Source organism: Dermacentor silvarum, chromosome 8, assembly GCF_013339745.2.
Source record: "Dermacentor silvarum isolate Dsil-2018 chromosome 8, BIME_Dsil_1.4, whole genome shotgun sequence".
NCBI classification, from domain to species: Eukaryota; Metazoa; Arthropoda; class Arachnida; order Ixodida; family Ixodidae; genus Dermacentor; species Dermacentor silvarum.
The window spans coordinates 148,289,921-148,306,897 of NC_051161.1; the positions used below are offsets into that span (position 1 = coordinate 148,289,921).

A 16,977-nucleotide genomic window follows, 5' to 3' on the forward strand; every position below is an offset into this window, starting at 1 on the left:
ATTAGAGACTTTTAGTATTGCGGAAAATGCTTGTGTTAGCGTGTTACGCACGCTAAATCTTTGCGGAACGCTGTTCGATAGAGTTTTATTAAAGCGCAAGACCACGATGCGCCGCTAAGCGCAAAACCAGCTAGCTGCGAGTAGTCAAAGCAGCAAACTGAGCAGCTCGACAACCAAACTAGCCGTGTGGATCCACGCCAAGCCTTGAAAAGAGCCTGCATGGTCAAGCAAAAGGGCCGAGGGTGCCACCATGTTTGCAACGCTAAAAAACTTTGCGAGCGTTGAGCGTCTCCGCGATATTTGAAAAATAGCGGACGCACGGTACCCGCAAAACTGAAATAGCGTTCTGAGCATACGCAGTCGGACCCCGCTATTTGATTGCGTATAGCGTGGTGCCATTTGCGCAATACTAAAACTGTCTATTGTGAACGTGCGGGTTTCTGTGACTGATAGCACACCCGCACCACGGCCGCTGGATAAAAAAGAAAAAAAAAAAAAAAGAAAAAAAAAAAGAAGAGCGTACCCGACGCGGCAAGCCGCACTTTTTTTTTATCCAACGGCCGTGCCCGTGCTTATTGAACACTTTCCATTTATGCTGGCATGCAGGGCCGCCAAGATGGGTGTAAATGGGTTCTGACTTAGCTCTGGCTTAGCTTGCTGTTTGTCTAGCATGCAGTGCTGAAACTATGGGTCAGCATTAACGTACAACAAATATTGGTCTTGTTACGGTAAAGCGCCAAAAATATATAATCGTACAAACTGAAGCGTTTCAGCGATACACGTCATGTGCTGCGATTTCCTTTTTTTATTTTGGCAGTCGACATAAGCAAGAGACGTTTGGAGTACAAGTGGAAAAAGTCTGGAAGAGAGTGATACGAACGGATCTGTTACAGGCATAGGTAGCGGTACAAGGTAGATGAAGCTCTGGGAAAGAAAAGATTAAGGAGATGCATACAAGAATGCTCGCATGAAAAGCTTGTGTAGCATACCTATTTAACTCAAGCAGGCTAGGTGATTATATTTCACCGCCCCGTTTCAAAGGGGACGCCAATAAACCATGATCATGGAAATAGATAAAAGGCAACTAAGGTCACGCAATTCTTGTTGGCACCTCCGATTGTTTCACGATTATGGTGTTCGCTTCCCCTTGTTATCACAATATGAATTAGTTCTGCTTTCGCTTTTGTGTTGTTAGCCAATGCAACCATTTCTTGCTCAAGGAAAGAAGCATAATTGTTCAAGCGCATACGATACTCAGCGACAAGTTGCTCAAGTTCATTCGTGAATGGCCCTAGTTACGTCGCAATGCGCTCAGTCCGTGGACATGCGGCAGCACACCAACCCTCATGAAAAAGAATCATCTGTGCAATCTCGTAAAACTGCTGGAAGAGGCGCCGACTACACTGACGTCTAAAAATTTAACGCGCAAATGAAAAAAGAAATAAAGAAAGGTCGCAAGAGAAATGAAAGGGCGCTAGGTTGACTGCAACCATAGCTTTCGTTTCTAGCTAAAACACGCAGTAGAGGTCACTCGCAGTAGTGTAGGCTTTTTTTTTTATAGGGTTTTACGTGCCAAAACCAGTTCTGATTATGAGGCACGCCGTAGTGGGGGACTCCGGAAATTTGGACCACCTGGGGTTCTTTAACGTGCACCTAAATCTAAGTACACGGGTGTTTTCGCATTTCGCCCCCATCGAAATGCGGCCGCCGTGGCCGGGAATTAATTTTTCCGACGAACCATATAGCTGGTTGGGCGAGTCGGTAGAATTGCATCTTTACCTGCAGCGCGGAAAGATCAGACTGGACACTAAGCAAGAACGCCCGTGTCGCTGTACAGCGCTCATGTCATGTCGTCCTGTGCGTCCCGTCTGTGTTCGCGTTCTACGTAAAGGACAATTTCAAAGCTTTTTTTCCCCACTATCTCATCAATCAGGTAATGAAGAAATCTGGAGTAAAATGAACCTCTATATGGCTTTCATTGATTATGAAAATATATTTGAGTAGAGATATCGGCAGTCATAGAGACATTGCGTAATCAAGGAGTACAAAAGGCATACGTGAATATCTTGGCAAATATCTACAAATACTCGAAAGCTACCTTGGGTATCCATAAAAAAAGTAGAAAGTTACCTATTAAGTGTTCAGGCAAGAAGACAATCTCTCCAATGCTAATTACTGCATGCTTAGAAGAAGTATTCAAGTTCTTAGACAGGGAAGGCTTAGGAGTGATGATCAACGGCGAATATCGCAGCAACCTTCGGTTTGCAGATTGCATTGTCCTATTCAGCAACAATGGGGACCAATTACAACAAATGATTGATGACCTTAACCGAGAAAGTGTAAGAGTGGGGATAAAGATTTATATGCAGAAGACAAAGGTAATGCGTGTATATTTTTGATGCTGTAACAACTTTTTGGAACTAATGAAATCTGAATCACAACAGCCTGACAGGGAAACTAGAATTCAGGATCTCCAGTCAGCCTCTAGAGTCTAAAGGAGCACCCGTTTACCTAGGTAAATTACTCACAGGGCACCCAGATCATGAAAACGAAGTTTACAGAAAAATAAAATTGGGTTGGCGTGCATACGGCAGGCATTGCCAAATCCTGACTGGGATCTTACCACTGTCGTTGAAAAGAAAATTGTACAAGCATTGCATTCTACCAGTGCTAACATACGGGGCAGGAACATTGAGATAAACAAAGCCTGAGAACGAGTTAAGGACCGCACAAAGAGGGATGGAACGAAAAATGTTAGGCGTAACGTTAAGAGACGGGAAGAGAGCGGTGTGGATCAGAGAGCAAACGGGCATAGCCGATATTCTAATTGACATTAGGAGAAAAAACATGGAGCTGGGCAGGCCATTCAATGCATAGGATGGATAACCGGTGGATCATTCGAATTACAGAATAGATACAAAGAGAAGGGAAGCGTAGTCGAGGACGGCAGGAAACTAGGTGGGGTCATGAAGTTGTGAAATTTGCAGGCGAAAGTTGGAATCTGCTAGCGCATGACACGGGTAATTGGAGATCGCAGGGAGAGACTTTCGTCTTGCAGTGGATATAAATGTATGCTGATGATGATGATATCTCCCTTTATCCCTTTTCCAGCGTATGGTAAAAAGCGGATGTTTCTGTTCCGGTAGACCTTCCTATACCTTACCCCGCCATTTATCTGCGAATAACTGGGAAGCATCTCAATAAACCTAAATCAAATGCGTAAATCTCCATTCAAGGCTCGGTGCTCATCGTGCAGCCACGTACCTGGAGAGCCTCGTAGAGGAAGAAATCCACGTATGTGACGCTCTTCCCAGCGCCGAATGGCCCGTGCTTGGCCAGGTAGTTGTCGACCTGGCGCAGCTTCTCAGCAATGTCAACCAGGAATTGAACTCGCTTCTCCTCAGTGTAGTCGGGACTATAGCAGACGCGCACGGCAGCCCAAAAGATGTCAGAGGCCTGCGATCCGGAGGAGGACAATGTGTGGAACAAAAAGAAAAATTGATCAGAATAACATATTCCTTTGTACTGAACAGCCAGTAACCTATCACTTGACAGTTCTTTTGTATTAATTGTGCATTGATCCGAAACATAGCAGGAGTCTTTCCCGAAGCATGCTCGGAGTAATCACTTGTTGCCGAAGGTCACCGTGCGCCCCAGAGTAAACAGCTCGGACTGAGAACCACCAAATCGGTACCGGTGCCGTCCCCAGTTTTCAAAAGTGACTCCACTGAATAGTCCCCGCCTGTGCCTGGGATCATTCGCTGGTGCAAACAGTCGCGATGTACAGAATGCGCATGACGTCGAATTAACTCTTTCCGTACCGCGCCAATTGGGCATGGTTAGCCGTCAACTGATGGTTTGAAACGCCACTTTCGAGAACTTCCGCGCCGCTCACGGACATACTGCGCTATCGGACGTGAAGGAGGGGAAACTTTCTAAGCAGTTCGCTTTTTTCCCACCAGGCGGTGATTTTTAAACGCGCGCCAAAATTTCGTGATCGTCAATTCAGAACGGCAGGAAACAGCGCCCGCGCGCTTCGGGAGATCGCAGATATCGCGATTCCGCTGCCTCTGCGGCTGATCTTATCAATACATCAAATAGAGTCAGAGGACGCTGAATTTTCGTCTGACTGTGAGTCTGGAAGCAACGACGACACAAACCAGCCCGGAACATCGGCGGCCGCAGCCCGGCGCGCCCAACTGTAGTGTTTGCAGTTAAAGTTTTGGTAGCGAAAGCCTGTTCTGTGAAAAATTTATTTTTTTCTGAGATAGTGCCTAATAGACCGCAATACATTTTGTGTATCATTTTTGTTACATTTTTTTCTTAGAAGATTCGAACGTGTCCTTACAAACTTTGTTCAATTTTATCGCACAATCTTGATTTTAATTTACATATAATTTATTACATACATCTCGTTAATAAAACATGCGTGAAAAGTGCATTCATTTTGCTTTCCATTTCTGTTTTACATTTAATATTGAGTGCAGTAGTTGCCTCAGAAAAAAAAAAAACCATCTGCCTTAACATAGCAATAAACACCGATTGTCCCCATGGTAGGGAATGAGTTAACGTAAACGGCGCCTCGTGGAGGCAATGACGGTCACACAAGTCACCTCCCAAACACGGTGGTGGTGAACGCTCTTCCCTCAAAGACGAGACACCAGCCGGAAGGTATGAACAGGGACGGTGCGTTGAGAGATTTGACAGTTCTGTGCTGGCAGGCTGAGCTGCCGACTTTTGTTGCAGCCACTGTATGCCGCAACCGATTGTTCTGTCCCTGCGGTGCTACGGATCGCAGACGTGAGCCGCCGCTGCCGTCGTAAGCCCGTCCTTTTCAAAAGCTCGATCGACATTTGTATGAGGCCCTTTAAATTTGGGTGGCATTAAATATGTTTCACCAAGAAAGCGTTTATCGGTGGTTTATGCACGCACACATCACCTGGTGCTCGAGCATTTCAACCCTGCGCACTGTTTCTTCGTCCTTCGGTGCAAGGCCGTGCTTGCGTCCCAGGTAGCGCAGGATGGCCTGGCTCTGAGTCATCCGCACGTCACCATCGATGATGTACGGCAGGTTGGGGAAGTCCAGGTCCAGCTTGTACTTCACCGCCAACCACTCGTCCCGGTTGGGTTCCGGGCCGTCACCAAAGCCATACCTGCATGCCAGAGGAAAAATGCTTAGGATGTTTTTCCTTTTGTTTAAATGAATGTTTTACGAGCTCCTACAGGTGCCGACGTGTTCGTGCACACATCGTTCGCTGCGTCTCGAAACAAAATCGCTTTCACAACATCCGCAGTTATGATTAAGTACGACGTAGTTACTTTTTTATTGATCAAAGCGCCTTGTGTAACAGTCGCTAAACATTTAAAGTAGCGATATACTATTCCAGTGAAAGCATATTCATTTTAACGCGATGTCTTGGTTAGCGCAAAGTTAGGTTCTATGTTCGAAATTGTGAGGAGCATCTTCATTGTCAATGCAAACCCGTCAATACGTAGGGAGACTAAGGTGCACTTCCAAGCAAAATTAAAAAAAAAAGAATTACGGAAGCGAAAGTATGTGTTAGTTTGCTTATTAAGCCGGGAGACTACACCAAATTTAACTTGAGGAGTAGATTAACTGAACCACATACCTGCATTATTTTAAGTTACATTGAAAAAAAATGATTCATTACATTTTGGAATCTATGCAGCGGAGCTTTAGGGAATCTTAAATGCCGCACAACTAAATACTAAACACACAACTGTGTTGATTGCTGTCCCATGCAACATACAAGCTTCCTCAATGTTTACGCAAATGCAGCGCACATGTCCAAACCTTAATTTCACTCAATGTCCCAACCTGCCACGCATTCCTAATCCTACCGTAGGCCCCTGGGAAGCTGCACGATCGAGATCAAGCTTGCGAGGCCAGCTGCTGCTGGACTTTTGAACTGAAGAGTCGGCGTGTGAAGAAGCAAGGCCTGTTTTCTCCACCCACTTCCTCATCCCTTGAGGCTGTAATGAAGTTGCATGCCACTAACCGACACCACTACAATACTACCCATAGCCCCAAAGTGTGAGACAGGCCCACAGAGAAATAAACTATTTTGTAAGCAGGGGCGCGTTGCCTTCACCCAGGGATTGGCGACCTTGTTTGATGTAGCCATTGATAACAAGAAATTAAACAAAATCAGAATTCGTTGAATAACCGGCGCTGTTCCACTAAGACGCCTGTGAGCTTCAGAGATTCTTCGAGCTGACATACGAAAATGTTTTGTGTCGTGAATTTATGCTAGAATACGCAGAACAAAAGTGTGGTTTTGGAAGTACCTTGTCGGTTGAAATTCCATGGTGTAACCACAACCTACTCGAGACGACACATCAACGAACGAAACTCGGGGGGACGGGGCAAAGAAAGCTCTGCGTTAAACATTACAAAGCTGCACATCAATAAAACCTTGATCCCACTGTTAACAGTGGCAACTGTATTTACATGTTTACTAGCTACGCCAAAGGTTACCATAACAACGTGATCACTAGAAAAAGTCAGAAAACGAGGCACAAAAACATGGTTGCAAAAGGCAGTTGGGGCACCAGCTAGCACTGCTAACGGTAGCAACGAGATTTTAGTGCTACGGCTTGTAATTAATTACCAATATGAAAAAAATACCCTATAGTGAAAAGAAGCATATGACATACCTGATAATTCACCCGTAAAGGACACGGTCTTTTCACCCCCTTTCATTGTGAATCAAACTAGAATGCTTGTATGCGGTCTGTGGGCACACTAATAAACAATTAAATTCAACAGTACAGGGAGATAGATGTAGGCGATAATGGAATGAAAGCAAAATGAAGTTTAATAAATTGTGGCCGATTGAGCGGGCTCGTTGTGGAGCATTCCTAAAGTGCCTTTGACCGTGACAACTTTTCGCTGGTTCGGAGCATGGTGGATTCTTGACTAGATTTGAGGCATATAATCGAATCGAACAGTGAAATATGCGATTAACAAATAAATTCGATGGAAAACCACAACGTGGAAAGGTTTCAAGAAACACAGTTGTCAGACGCTTTAAAGGAGAGCCTGCAAATTCATCAACAAGCTTCGAAGCTGCATAACAACTTTCTCTTCAACAAGACTTCGTTCACCTTGATGGTTTCGCAGAACTGGGCCGAGATTTTGTGGCGATGCCTTATGACTTATTCTGTACTAGTCTTATCATCCACCGCTCACGGCCGGCTGATCCCGTTGATAACGCGAGTTGACCGTCGCTCTGACCACTGACAAAGCACGGTAAGCGCGAAAAAGGCATTACCAGAAAGGCATCGCTACAAAATACCGGCCCTGATTCGTTCAGGGCAAGAAAGTTGATTACAACGTTCCTGCTCCTAATTCGATCTTCATGTGCCATCTGGAAGCCTCTCGGTTATCAGTTGCCCCGGAAAGAGTTTGCTGCCGGGTTTGATTCTCAGTCCAAAACGCAAACTGCACTGCGAGGCTTTCTTTACAGGGAGCCACATGCGTTTCCTTGGAAAACACGGGGAATGCGGGAGAAGGAAATTCAAGACAATGAGCAACAGGAGAACAAGGTGAGAGCAGAAGCCAATATTTCCACAAGTTGACTTGTCTTCAAGGCCTTGAAGAAGACAAGTACAATTGTCGAAACGTTGGCTCCTGCTCTGGTCTTGTTCTCGTGTTGCTCATGTTTCCTTTGTAGCTTTGATATACCTTTGGGTGGAAGACACTGCTATTTTTTTTAATGCGGTATAGCACCGGTAGCAACGGTTACGGGTAGAGCAGTAAAATAAAGAGGCGCTGTAATGTGACACAGTGCGATGTTGTACAAGAAACTACAGCGCGAAATTACGCAATGTGAAAAGAAAGACAGGACCGACGCAGCACTGAGGTGGCATGTCACACTAGAAAAGAACAGCGAATATGCGAAATTTTGCATACTTTGATTCGGCTAAAAGCAGAAAGTTGGAATTCTAGGAAACTACGTAAAAAATCGAGACGCGTGCAGCGAATCTGCAGCGATCTTGAACAACACTGCAAGGCTTCACATATTTCGGTGACGTCGAGTGGAGTCTTCTTAATCGCTGAAGAGAATACAAATGCGGGCAAAGTGCTCGGAAACCATGATGCTTACGCCTTCAAGCCATTTTGTCTTGTTTATTAAAGCGACAAAATGGGAAGCTTGGGTACTACTTAGAGGGGAATATAACTCAACATCGTAGCTAAAAACAGAAAGAAAAAAAATATAAGCCTTATAGGCGTGCTATAAACCGGGAAGCAGTAATTTGTTTTTCATCGGAGAGGTTCGTTGCTGGATTTACGTCACCGCGTAAAGTATCAATTGGCTTTGGTGCCTGTGTTTGGTTCTTTCTTCCCCGTACTCCATATTACTGTTGAAATAGAAAGCGCATCTGGAACAACACGACGTTGGAATCGCATCGGTAGTCACAAAATGTGTGAAAACTAATCAAAATGTAGCATTTGGGTAACTACGTGTTATAATATTGCCAAATTGTGTTTACAGTCGATATAACACGAAACCGGTATCGACAAGACGCCCCGAGTCCTTCGCCATCTACACGCCATGTGCCACGAAGCTCCCCTTTTATTAAAAAGCACAATCTAATCGGTATGGCCAAATATCCTCGCCTCGGGCGACAAGCATGCACAAATATCCAGTATCCAAAGTTAAATACAGGATTCCTACTGAGTCTTCAAGATTGGAGCACTGACAGGATTCAGTTCAGCAAGTAATGGTCACGTTAATCAAAGAGGCAAATTAAGCCATGGTAACTAGAAATGGTTAACCGTTCAGTTATTAGATAAGCAGTGATTATTGTAGTTTTACTAATGTGTGCCGCCGGCAGTAATGAGTAGCTGGAAAGAAAACTACGTGCAATTGACCGTCTCTAAATTTGGCTCATGCCAATTGAAGCAGGCAGTATAATTTCATTTCAGTTGACGTCAGTTACAGCTAACGTCTCCAAATTTTGCAAATGTATGAAATAAGCCTTCCTGTTCTGGACAATGTTGGATTGCGGATCAACTGGGCCGCTTTAAATCTCTGGCAAAATTACTCTCGCGTTTGCAGGGATACCAGTGAGCAGCAATGAACCAGTTTAAGCTGCTAAAATAGTCTGACAAGTATTTTAATAATTTCAAATATTTTTATTCGTTGAATCCGAAGGTACCACTTCACCTCCCCTCAGTTTAGCTCCGAAACACCTTCAAGTCTATACAACTTCTATGAATTTTCGCACATTTTACCCGTTTTATCGCAAAAAACTATCAAAACTTGCTAGTTTGCGTTCTGGTCATCCTACAACGCAGTGTAGTCCTTTGGCAATAAACGTATAACTGCACTTGGAGTAAGTACTGTCAAGGTACATTAAGTTACGGTAAGCTAGTGCAAGAATCACCACCTGCATTTAGTTGCGTCTTTTTCGGCACATCGAGCATCACGGTAGGCGAAAATTTGCTATTCAAACGTGATTTGTTGATGCCGCTGTACTGTCCTTGATGCGCTTCGCGTCTGGTCAAAACCAGAGTCATCAGTTTATCCAAGGGACGTGCGAAGACGCAGCGGCACCGGATCTGCACGGAGCGCAGTAACCCGACTACACTGGCAGTATGCTTTGTGGACAGCATGTGATCTCGCTCGCCTGTAGGGCGTATTACGTTTCTTCAAGCGATCAGCGCGGACTCTGCCATGGAACGAGATATATGCCGGTACTTCGATCCATGCAGATGCGCTTCGTCACGACTGCACGTGCGGTTGCAAGGACACGACGAAGTGCCGCGAAAAGCGCTTTGCATTTTCTACACGTTACAGATCACCGATTTTAGAAGCACGCGAACAGGCTCCGAGTCAACATTTATCAGTATAGTACTAATTGTACTTTTGAACGGATTGGGTAGTGAGGGATTGTCAAGCAAACCACACTTCTTAGGAATGCAAGACGAAGGTCCTCACTCAAGTTGTCCGAATCACTCAAGTTGTCCGAATCACTCAAGTTGTCCGAATCACTCAAGTTGTCCGAATCACTCAAGTTGTCCGAATCACTCAAGTTGTCCGAATCACTCAAGTTGTCCGAATCACTCAAGTTGTCCGAATCACTCAAGTTGTCCGAATTATCTGTGCTTGCTGGGTTTTTGATGTTACATTTTATTTAAAATGCTACCTAGTTATTATCCAAGCGTAAGTGCATATTCAGAAAATTTACATTCCAGACGAGCATCGCACGATGAAAATCGCGTTAGGAGATTACTTGTGCGCCAGATAAGCAGTATGGCGATTGCTATGTTATGGGCAGAAAATATTGCAAGAAGAGTACGTTGCCCTTGAACGTCTCAAGTGACGCCTGTAATAAGTTTCTTTCAGTGTAGTGACGCCGGTTTGGTTAAGTACTCCTACGTCCGGTGGCCTTATCGCTATACGGGCAACGCCCCTCACAGAATAGGAGCACACTGCATAGCTCCTATCACGCACACCGAAGATAAGGCAACTTTCCTTGCTCCAAGGGCACCGTTTACTTGTTTGCGCAGAGCTCGAGTGCCCTTTCATGAAGGCAGTTCGCACTTAGATTCGTAAAGAACGTCAGAAAGCAAGAAGAGTCCACGAATGCCCATTGTGCACAATACGTCCGACTTATTGCGCCACTGCACTTGACCTTAGAGTTTGATCAACTGCAGCAAAATGAGGCTACGCTTTGTAACTGCGTGTATTCGACGCCGAGAAGAGACGTCTACAAACGTGTCCCCAGCGTAGAGGCTGACCTGGGATCATGACAATGCGCTGTTCGTAGAGGGAGAATATGCAAATCTAGGAAAAGCCTTCTCCCTTAAACAAAACGAGAAAAGCGAGCAATTTTGTTTTGTTGCCGATCTCTTCAGTATACCGGCTACTTGCATATTTCAGAATTTTGCTACAGAACATTTATGAACCAACGTAACATGTTCTTACATGTATATTTGTTCTAGCAGAAAAGACGACTCCGCATTTGTGTATGACTAAGTAATAGTAAAGAGCCATCAAATTCGTCAATCCAATGGTCGGGCTGTAGTTAGAGCGACAATACGAGTCCAATTTGATAAACTTGTTTCGCGACACGGAACGCGTCGATGCAACGGCTGAAACATTCGACAGACGGACACAGGAGGAGCGGCTGGGGATTTCGAAAATATTTTACAGTCTTTGGGGCTCATCCTGTCAAGCAATAGTCATCCTGCGCACCTTTCCTAAATGCTGCCCGGCTAATGCTTTCCTTTCAATAACCCTATATGGCATTGATACGAGCATGCCGTTCGTGACATGAACGTACAGTGAGTGCAGTGTACAACATACAGGGAGCGCAAAGGGAAGCCATATAGAACATTGCTTGGCGATAAGATAGGCCTCCCCAAGGGTGCCAAGTTTTTGTAAGAAAAATAAATCTTGGTGCTACGGCGTTTTTTCACTACTTGTCCGAACCTTCGTTCATGCTCCATATCCGTATACAAGTGCGTCGTCAAAGTGTGTAGATAATGAAAGAATGACAATCTCTAGGAGTTTGGTTTATTCAGTATGGTACTTTAAGAGCAAGAAACCTGGAAGCCACGAAATGCACCGGAAAAACGCCATCTCGCTGTTGGTTTAGTGGAAGCGACACTAGGACATACACATGACCCTAAGAGTGCCTAACCCATAAATCCTACAGCCACCAACTGCAAGACATAAGTGACACCAGTATTGTTGCGCCCTATGGCAGCGCTGTTCGCAGGAAGTGTAGTTTAAACGCAGTCACGCTTATTTTGGACACACCAGTAAATACTTAAATGCACGGCGCATTAGGGCGCAAAAAGAGGCTCTCATAGCACCGTGCGTGTGGGCATAAGGCATAATTTAACAAGAAAAGCCGTCATTCACGCAACATGGCGTCGATAACAACCGAATCGATACAGCCACAAGTGACACCAGCGAACAGTGCCGCGCCCACTGGTTGAGTAGAGCGCGGACGTCTGTAAATACATGTGCGTCGACAGCGGTGTTCTTTCCATTGCTGTCGTCCGAGTGCAAAGTTATGCCGGCCGAACCTGTCAAAATACATGTGCATCGATTTGAGAACTTACGGTACTGCTTCTTGCCGTCGTCTCGATTTCTTCTTGTGTTTAAAGCAGTTTCAGGATTGCTGTGGTTTAACGTCCCGAAACAGCACAGTGGGTTAAGAGACACGCCGTATAGTTAAGGGCTCGGGATTAATTTTGACCACCTGGGATTCTTTAACGTGCACCCAATGCACGGTATACGACCGTTCTTTTTTTCAATTAGCCCCCATCTAAATGCGACCACCACGGTCTGGAATCTAACCCGCTAGTTGCTGCTTAACAGCACAACGCCGGAGAGCTGTACATCTTGTCGTTCCCTTTGATAAACAGGTTGTGGGAAATCGACGGTCCTGTGTCAACTTGCGCTTTGCATCTGCTACCACGAGTCCATGGAAAGTTGAAAAGGGAGCCATTGTTCGGCTACCTGCTGTAATTAAAGTCGGTGCAAAGGAAAAAAGTAGGTGTTCTAAAATGAAAGGGGGCGCCTGCAGGATAAATTTCCGCAGTTCTCGCACGTCCCCGAATCGATGAACTGCAAATTGCGGCTTCATTTGTGTGTATGTGTGTGTGGGGGGGGGGGGGAGGGGGGGGCAACGAGTCAAATTCGTTTAGCCAGCTGCCATGGAAATTTATGGGACCACAGTGAAGCATATCCCAGGAAAAGAAAAACTGCAGCTGAATTCGTTGTCGCCAAAGGAATCATGGATAAACACAGACTCGGAGTGGCACTACTTGATTTGCGTGCTGTACATGGGGTATTCACTAACAGCGAGGGCGCCACATTGTTATGCAGACAGCAACGTGAAAAGCTCCACTATCGATTCGCTTATGGCCAGCCGCCCAGTGGAAGCTGAATAGGACTCCGAAATTATGTATGTGACGTCACGGAAGCCGATTAAATGTTCCTTTTCCGCCGCTCAATGAATGTAATAGTATAGTAACGCCTCACTGCTACGAAATCGCGCATAAGTGTAGAGGAGTTTGAATTTTAACTGCGTTCTCATGCCATAACCTTGGAATAGTGAGGCGGCACGTGCTGTTCGGCACATCAACAGTGAGGGGGACCCTTAGGTTGTTGACGCGCTTATGTTGGACAAATTGGCCAGTGCTTCAACGACACGGCTAGACAGCACAATTATGAAATGGCTACAGTAGCCACTTGGCCGAACGCTGCAAAAAGCGCAAGTGCAGACCCATGCTTGGCAACACAACCTTTTTGAGGAAAAAAAAAACGCGAAATAGTTGGAGCGCATTTTATAAGGAAACCAGGTGATGCAAGTGGTCGGCTATCAGTCTTTGGCGTTGCATGAACAAAATATATGGCATTTTTTTGAAACACGTGAACTGGTTTACTTATACAATCTCTTGTATTATGATGCGTGCACGGTGCATCTGATGCGCAGAACGTAACAGCCGATCGTTTGAAATAAACGCTAGCTGGAAGTTCAGCGCCTCTCTTGTATGCGTTCCCTTTGTCTTCGTCTCTGGCGCGTTTTATGGACACTGTCAAATCAACACTTCTGTGCCCCCCCGCGGTAGCCTTTCAGCTGTGGCATTGCTTGAAATCGCGGGTTTGATCCCGACCGCAGCAGCCGCATTCGGTTGAGGGCGAAATACGAAAACGCTCGTATACTTAGATTTAGGTGCACATTAAAGAACCACAGGGGTTCAAAATTAATCCAGAGTCCGCCACAAGAGCGTGCCTCATAATCAGATTGCTTGGGCGTCCCATTATTGGAACACTTCCGCCTCAATGCGATGCGTCGCGTGCGGCAATGACAATAACCTTCTCAGAAGTTATGAACAATGGCGCACGACAACGCCTCAAACAAACACGTCTCGCTACTACGCATACAAACAGTAGCGGTACACGCAAGGTGACGTTTAACATCAACTCACCACTCTCGTGTTGGACTAAACGTTGCAGAAATTAAACATTCGCCGTCAAAATCACCGATGGCATTAAGCGAGTCTCAAGAAGCTTTTTTCAAGAAACGCTTGAGCTTACCATATATGGTATTGAAAGATGCCACAGGATTGCATCGAAACGCCCAAATATAACAAGGGCCATTATTAAGTTGCTCGATTACAGGGAAAAAGTCCTAGTTATAAATAACCCTGGCAAACTAAAAAAAAATCACGTATGTGACAGAATACTCGCAAAAAGTACGAGGCATAAGGATTATGGGAGCGTACCAGTGAAAACAGAACGCAATGATCGGGTGGAACTTGTTCATGACAAGGTATCAGTCAAGGGGACTTCGTACGCCTGAGATGAAGCCGCGAATGACCAGATTGCCGTGTCTAAAAATGCAGAAACGAAATGACCCGATTGTTCTTCACTGAAACTTCTGAATAGGTGTGTCGTGCACAACGGACTTGACTTAGAGCACTAATCTTCAATCTACGAGCATGACGTTATCGCGCTCACCGAAACTTCGCTCTATGATGGTGTCTTTCATAGTGAATTCATGCCTCCCAAATTTGGCGGCCACAGGCGCGATATGAATTCTACGATTAGGGACGTACCCCTGCTTTAGGGAGGGCCTGAAAATTCTACGCATTGCTGAGCCACCTGGAGTAGATGCCATGTTTTGCAAGTTTTTGGAAAGCCAATGTATAGTAATAGGAGTGGTATACAGACCGCCGGGTGAAGGTGTGGAAGTGTTGCAAGAACTGAAAGCCCGCGAATGCACGCAAAGTGCCTCGAGCGGCCAGTCGCGCGGCAATTCTGCGTGTATTCGCGGGCGTCTTTTACACTCGGAAAAACACATATACGCAGAAGTACTGCGGATTGGGCAAGTTGGTGCATCGTATTCGTGACTTCCTTTAGCGCAACTCAGTTTGAGTATGAAGGGAAAAAGGGACAGGTGACAGGGTGAGCGCTTTTCAAAGTGTCCGACGAAATGCATGGACGTTCCAGTTAACGTTGTGCTTCAATGCATAAAACAGCGTTTTTCTCGAAAAGTTAACTGGAACGCCCATGCATTTCGTCGGACACTTTGAAAATTAATATCTCGAAACTGGTTCAGTCCTGAGAATTTGTTCCAAGTTGATACGCCTTGCGAACTCGGCGGCTATAATTCGTAGATTGAAGAATGTGCCGTGAAATTATTTAAAAAGTTAGCGTAATTATGTCAATAATTCAATTAGGCGTTTCGGTTTCTCGTGGAAGTAATGGCCGCCTCATCGAATAGTTTAGATCAAGGATTATAATTATGCTATCTGCCACAGGCAATCTTTAAAAAAATTGGTGCAGCTAAAATGAAACACCCTGTATACTCTTATACCATTAACAGTTACATCCTATGCCGCTCCCCATCTTTGTACACAATTAGAAACTAGTCACCTCCCCTCCCCTCGGGACTTCGCACAGAAGGGATGCCTTTGTCCAAACGGCTCTGCTCAGAGGGTTCCTTGTCAGGCTTCGGGACACATCTAGGTAGAGTACTAACCCATCTGCTCACCTGTAAAAATTTTCTCCATATGTGCATCTAGAAACTTTGTCCAGTTCGGGTGAATTTGCCGACTACCACCAGCATGCCCCATAGCGCCACAGCATTCACTATTGCAATTACACCGAGTTCAATATCTCTTTTTCAGGAAAACATGACATACACATCATTTTGTTTCAGTTACCTATTAGTAAAGTAGCATTAAAATATATAAGCATAGCTTAAAATATAATTTCTATACGTTTTATAGCAATAATTTCTAATCTCTGGCAGAAATAATGGCATTTTTCAGCGGTTACCATGCGTCAAAAGGATTTTGACTGAGCTACCGAGCGGGTGGCAAATGTGCCGGAAAACAACAGACGAAATCTAGTATATTAAAGACAGAAGATGTTACCATCGCTTCTTGAGCGAAGTCTTGCTAGCGAAGCCCAAGGACAAGTGTATGTGCACTGGGCCCTTTTCGACGCCTTTCAGCAGCGTCTTTCTAAACATCACAACGGAAGTCCGTAAATGTCAAACTTCACTGAGGTACTACGCTTCGGCTATAACAGTGAATGATTTCGAGGAGCTGGAGCTTGTTAATTAGCCATAAAATGTCCACACCGGGGACCCTCTATTCTATGCCGATCGGAATGCTGCCAACATAGCGGAGTAAAGAAGGCTCTAATAATTATAGAAGACAAACGGTGTGGCTTGCAATTTTCTTCGTAATGCCACCTATAGCACTTCCTCCGAGTATCGCATGCCGACGGAAACATTCTAGAGAGGAGTTCTGCACAGCCGGAACACGTCGCCCTGTTCTGGCACGGCGCCATATAGGAATGCTCAGAGTCGCCGCCCCTACTTCGGGTCGCCGTTACAACGTGTGGCGCAAGCCGCATTACCGGACGAGGCGGGAAACCGGCAAACGCTGCCGCGGCAAACCGAGGATGCCGGAGTGAAGCGCCGCATACCTCCTGTCCTCGTAGGGGACTCCGGCGTGGGCCAGCAAGTAGCGGATGGGCTGGCCGAGGCCTCGGATGTCCCAGTAGCCGAGCACGAGGGGTGCCATGTCTCTCTTCTGCGCTGACAGCTCAACACACGTTCACGCCCACTTCTGCCAACAGCGGGACTGGTCGACGACTCCGCGCTTCTTTCAACTACTTTAAATAAGCGCCGACTCCGCCACCTATGAGCAACACGCCAGCAGCGACCGAAGCGGCCCCACGCCAGCGCGCGCCGAATTGCGCAACGATAGGTTGTCGCCGACAGGGAGCGCGGCAGCCGGCTTCCTGCGAATACTTCCTGTTGGTAACTCGTTTTGACCGAGCCTCGAACGACGCTTTGAATGGGAAGCGCCGTGGGGGATGCTGACTCGAATGTCCGTTTGTACGCGCTTTTGCGCAATCGCCGTGACGGACAGCGAGCACGCGTTCGACGTATTTACCAGCAGGGGTGTCT

At 45.9% G+C, this 16,977-nt stretch overlaps 1 protein-coding gene across 3 annotated transcripts in view; it reads right to left on the minus strand.

Annotated features, from left to right (window-relative positions):
• LOC119461761 (glutathione S-transferase Mu 1) overlaps positions 1-16,744 on the minus strand; it is a 90,312-nt gene extending 73,568 nt beyond the window's left edge. Inside the window, exons 1-3 of one of the 3 annotated variants that reach the window (XM_049672121.1) lie at positions 16,491-16,714; positions 4,940-5,153; positions 3,265-3,456 (exon numbers count right to left, since the gene is read on the minus strand). In XM_049672121.1, coding sequence (XP_049528078.1) covers positions 3,265-3,456; positions 4,940-5,153; positions 16,491-16,588 — 504 coding nt within the window. In that variant the 5' untranslated portion in view covers positions 16,589-16,714. Of the gene's footprint in view, positions 1-3,264; positions 3,457-4,939; positions 5,154-16,490 lie in introns of all 3 variants that reach the window. The other 2 variants (XM_037723139.2, XM_049672122.1) reach the window with 2 other exon arrangements.
• Positions 16,745-16,977: the final 233 nt, after the last annotated feature.